This window comes from Lepus europaeus, chromosome 1 (assembly GCF_033115175.1).
Source record: "Lepus europaeus isolate LE1 chromosome 1, mLepTim1.pri, whole genome shotgun sequence".
NCBI classification, from domain to species: Eukaryota; Metazoa; Chordata; class Mammalia; order Lagomorpha; family Leporidae; genus Lepus; species Lepus europaeus.
In genome coordinates, this window is record NC_084827.1 from 95,589,073 (window position 1) to 95,594,099 (window position 5,027).

Here is a 5,027-nt window from a genome sequence, read left to right on the forward strand (position 1 = left end):
TGGGACTACCCCCCCCCCCGGCCCGCCCCCTCCAAGCGCTTGGCCCACCTGCGGGTGGAAAGCGGCCTTCGCCCCGCCGGTCTCCCCGCTTTCCACGCGAGAGTCAGCTTCCAAAGTTCTGCGCCCCCAACGCCCTGTTCTTGCCACCTGCTGCAGAGTGCAAACGTCAGGGCGCTTGCCTATAGCCAGCCGCGAGGCCTCGCAGAGGGTGAGCGAGAGAGACGGGTCGCTTCATCCCCAAAGGCAGAAGTCAAATACTTGACTCCGACAGGTTTGCATCGCCCAGTCTCTGAGGCCGGGGCGCACAGCCGAGCTGACCGGGTCGCGGCGGCGGCGAGGGGGCGGCGGCCGCGGGGCCGCAGGGCCGGTCAGTAGGGCCCCACGACCACCGCCTCCACTTCTTTCGACGGCCTCCGGTCCTTCACCAGGAAGTTGATCATGCCCTCGGACTTGATGAGCAGGTTGCAGCCGAGGAAGAAGATGCCGAAGACCACGGTGAGCGAGAGCACGCACATGACCGCGATCTGCACCACGCGCATGATGTACAGGCTGCGCTCGTCCGGGCCACCCTCGGCGAAGCCGTCGTCGGTCACCACGGACGCCTGGGTGCAGCAGCGCACCGCGCGCTCCAGCGCCTCGCTGCTGTTGGCCAGGAACAGGCCCGCCAAGTCGGTCTGGTTGCCCAGCGCCGGATTCATGGCGGGAGACGGCGGGCGCCCCGGGAGGCGCGGGGTCCGGTGTGCAGGAGGAACAGGTGCCGGGCTGAGCGCTTGCTAGCTGACTTGGGCGCGCGGGGCTTGTGGCGCTCTCCTTGCCAAAGTCGTCGGTCGGGCCGTGCGAGTCTCCCGGGAGCCTCTCCGACGCGCACCGCAGCCCGGATCGTCTGCGCCGTCCGCTCCGGCCCGGGCGGTGCTCGCTCGCGGCGCTCGCTCGACTGGGGGCTGTTGGAACTTGGCGGGGCTGGGCCAGCGGCGCCGTGGGAGGTGCGGGACGCGGCGGCGGCGGCGGCGGCGGCGGCCACGGGGAGCTGCTCTGAGCGAACAGCGGCCCCTTGCGGCCGCGCCGCCGCTCTGCGCCCGCTGCCGTTGGGCGGTGGGGGAAAGCCAAAGGGCGAACCTAGTCTCGCTTTCCTGGCTTGGTCTCTTTGGCAACTCCAGAGGCCGGGCAGAGGTCCCAGGACTCTTCTGGTTTGCTGGACGACTGAGGCGTTTGCGGGTTAAAGGTGCGAGCAGTTGAAAGTTTCAGAAGCGCTGGCTCGCTGGAGCTCTGTGTGCCGGTTGCCTGGCGCCCCTCTCACCTCTGGGCGTGTGCAAAGTGGCAAGGAAGTGCAGGTGCCAGATGGCGCTGGCCAGGGCACCAGCCTCCCTGCCGCCTGAGCCTTGCTCCGCCCCTCCGCGACCGACTGGGGCGCCCTGGGGGTGGTCTGGGAGGACCACCGTTGAAAAAGGAGCGCATTTAGAAAGAAAAGCAGGGAAGCAGGAAGGGAAGGAGGGAGTTGGGAGAGACAGGGAGGAAGGGAAGAAAGAACTGTAGCCCCACGCCCCTGTACAAAGGCGAGGAGGCGGCAGGTTTTATAGCGGTGTTTGAAGCGGAAGAAAGAGGATTGGAGGAGGGAGCTGTCCCTCTGTGACCCTTGTGGGGGTGGTTACCAGGAGCAGGGTCACCTCTCTGGGAAGGGAGTGGACAGGGTGACCACTTGGTTGCAATTTTAATTGCAGATGAGTTTCTGGATGTGCTTCCAGCGCTTGTCTGTTGGCAGTAAATCACTTGTTTAAGGGAATTGCTCATCAACAACCGTCACCTAGCTTGCTGGCCAACAGCAGAAGGCCCTCCCCACTTTCCATAGGCGGGTGTATTTCACCCTTTGTCATTTTAAACCAGATGGTTTTTTTTTTGGGGGGGGGGAGCGAATTGAACCTTCAGCCCATTAAGGTTGTGCTGTTGGTTTGGGTGAAATTTTGTAAACCTGTCAGATTGAGTAATTTTAAGTTCCAGAACAATGCTTCAAACTCCCTCCCTCTCCCTTCTTTTCTTTCTCCTCCTCCTCCCTCTTTCTTTCAGCTTTAGGAACTGGAAACCAGTAAGTTGAAGCCTATTGTAATCTTCTGATAGAATGCATTTACTAAGTGTCTGGTAGCTGTCTAGCTATTTTCAACTCAACTCTTAATTCCACTCTGTTTGCTTATTAAATCCTCTTATGTTTATCCTCCCAAATTGTTTTTCCCATGTTCAGAGGTTTCCTTAAATGTTTTTGCACCACTTTCTGACCACCATAAGATAGAATGAACTGCTTTTAAATTAAGAGTTTCCAATTTGAGGATATTTATTGTCTGCCAACTTCAATAAGTTTGATTCATCAAAATTGCTGTTGTTATTTGGGATGAGAAGTGGGCCCATGGTAGCTGAAAATCCAAGTTTCGGGGCTCACCCAAAATTCACTGGGCTTATCCTTATAGTTTCCTATTGTTCAGTCAGCCCTGGAGAATGCCCACTCCCAACAATTTCTTCTCTGGACACATTTATTATTAACTGGAAGGAATTTTTTGGAATCTCACTACCCAGTGTATCTGAGTTAATGTGATAATCAAATTCTTAGATCTGGGAACACTTGGCTTTGCTTCTTTCAACTCTATTAACCAGCCCCGGAATCACTGAATAAGAAGATGTTGTTACTCCCCATCTGTCAGTTTACATCTCTGAGTCTGTTGCCTTCACCCAACCTCACACTCTGACTTTGTTGAATAAAATCGTTTGAGTATTCAAATAGAGAGCACTGTCTACCTAGTGGTACTAAATTCTGTTCACTCATTCATTAATGGATTTAAAGGGGCCTGGGATGCTGGAGATTCCCTACTGAAACATTTTATCTTTTCCTTTTATATTTTGAGTAAACAGTTGTCTCCCACCTTTACTCTGTTACTTGACTGCTTCCTAGGAAAACCTTAACAAGCGTGGGACATGAAACCTCTAAGAAATGTCCACATAGAACATTAATTTCCGGAAAAATGGATGGGGATGTGGTAGTGGTGGTGGGGGAGGGGAGGTGCTGATAATTCACTTTTAAGAAATGCTTTTTGATACGCAGAAGAACTTCTTGCTGTGTTTAACTAATGACCTCTTCTACATCCTTGGAAATAGATTTGACTTTTGAGAGTTAGATACTCAGCCTTTCACAATGTACATGTTACACAAAGAGAGAAGCAAACATTTGCTTACTCAAAGAAACTGTATCTATTTCATATAATAAGTTTTGCAAGGATATTCTAAGCTGATATTGATGTGGTTTGAATAGCCTTGATGTGAATCAAGGTATTTTCAATACTAAAGGCCTCTTCAGGGATTCTTTGTGTATATGAGTATGAAAATATGAAGAAAGCATTTTAGAAAAAGAATACTGTACATTGAAAAGATTTTTTTTTTGCTTTGGGGAAAGCTTTTTAAAATATAGTATATTATACAGTATAAATAAGAATAAGAGCAAAATCTCATATATTCAGAAGACACTTATAAAAGATTCAGTGCCTGAAACAGAGGAAGAAACTGGAAATAAGCAAAAAAAGGTCATTGATCCACCAGAGATCCTGGGGGCCAGATGCTTAAGCTTATATGTTTTACTCTTAGATTGATCCTTCACATTCTCTCTCAGAACCTGTGCACTTCTGTGTTTCACACAATGTTACCTCTACTCTTTTCTTTTTTCTCAATGACAGGATATTGGAATCAAAGCATGCATTGGGGAAGAAATGACCAGAGGTAGGTGTTTGTACAATCACAAGCATTATAACACTGGACGGAAAAAAAAAAATCTAACAGGTTAAGCAGCACACACAGCTATTCCTAAGACCATAGAGTGTTAACTTTGGAAATGTTTACTGTAGAGAGAAACATAGTTTGCTGGCAAGAATGTGTGAAGGTAAGGCATTGGTCCTGCTGCCTTCTCCGGCTAGTGGTGTGATATGGGGCAGATGTTAATTGTATTTTTCACTTCAAATTTTTTACCTCCATGTACCTCATTTACTTACCTGTGATATGGGGACAATATTACAATGGTTTTTGAAAGGATTCTATTCTATGGGAATTACTGGGAAAGGTATATAGCACATTGCAGGATCTCAAATATGTTTGCAGTAGTTCCTGAGGGGGCATCAGTGTGCCTAATTCATTGAAAGAAAAAAACAAAACAAAACAAAACAAAAACTCGCATTAAATGTTGCTCAATAGTTTCCTCTGACGAAGACTGGAAAGTGAGTGCCTGGTTTGAATCCCAGCTCCATGTCAGATCCCAGTTTCCAGCTGGTGTACATCTTGGGAGGCAGAAAGTAAAGGCTGGTTTCTCCGCCACCCCCGTGGGAGATCCAGATTGGCTTCTGGGCTCCTGGATTTGGCCTGGACCATTTGATGTGGACATTTGGGGAATGGACCAATGGTTGGCAGATAACCCCCCCTGCCCCCCACCATTGACTTTCAAGTAAAAATAACTCAAAAATTTTAAGAAGGAATGGAATTCTGACACATAATACAACATGGCTGAATTTTGAAGGCATTTTGCTAAGTGAAATAGGCCAGATACCAAAGGACAAATATTGTTTGATTCCACTTATATAAGGTCACTAGAATAGTCGAATTCATAAAGACAATGTTGAATAGTGGTTACCAGGGTCTGGGAAAAGGGGGTAATAGGAAATTATTTTTAACCTATATGTTTGGGAAATTAAAAAAAGTTCTGGGATGAATGGTGGTGATAGTTGTACAAAATTATGAATGTACTTAGTATCACTGAATTGTACACATGAAAATTATTAAAATAGTTTTATGTTCTGTGTACATTACTACAATAAACAAAACTAAATATTTTTAAATTTGACCTGAATATTAAAATTTTTGAAAAAATAAGAGTTATAGGAGTTATTAAGGAGCCCCCCAAAAGTCATTCATCACCCCATAGCTCAGAGATAAACACCCTAAGTATGTAGACTATTTCCTTCTTGTCTTTTACTATGCTTATTCTAACATTGTCATCACCGTAC

The 5,027-nt window shown here is 47.8% G+C and overlaps 1 protein-coding gene across 1 annotated transcript; it reads right to left on the reverse strand.

The window, feature by feature from the left end:
* Nucleotides 1–368: 368 nt before the first annotated feature.
* RPRM (reprimo, TP53 dependent G2 arrest mediator homolog) lies at nucleotides 369–698 on the reverse strand. Its single transcript, XM_062199732.1, has one exon. It carries the CDS (start codon nucleotides 696–698, stop codon nucleotides 369–371), a length of 330 nt encoding a protein of 109 aa, XP_062055716.1.
* Nucleotides 699–5,027: the final 4,329 nt, after the last annotated feature.

Coding starts and splice junctions, on each gene's coding strand:
- RPRM (XM_062199732.1), bottom strand. CDS start 698: ATGAATCCGGCGCTGGGCAACCAGACCGACTTGGCGGGCCTGTTCCTG.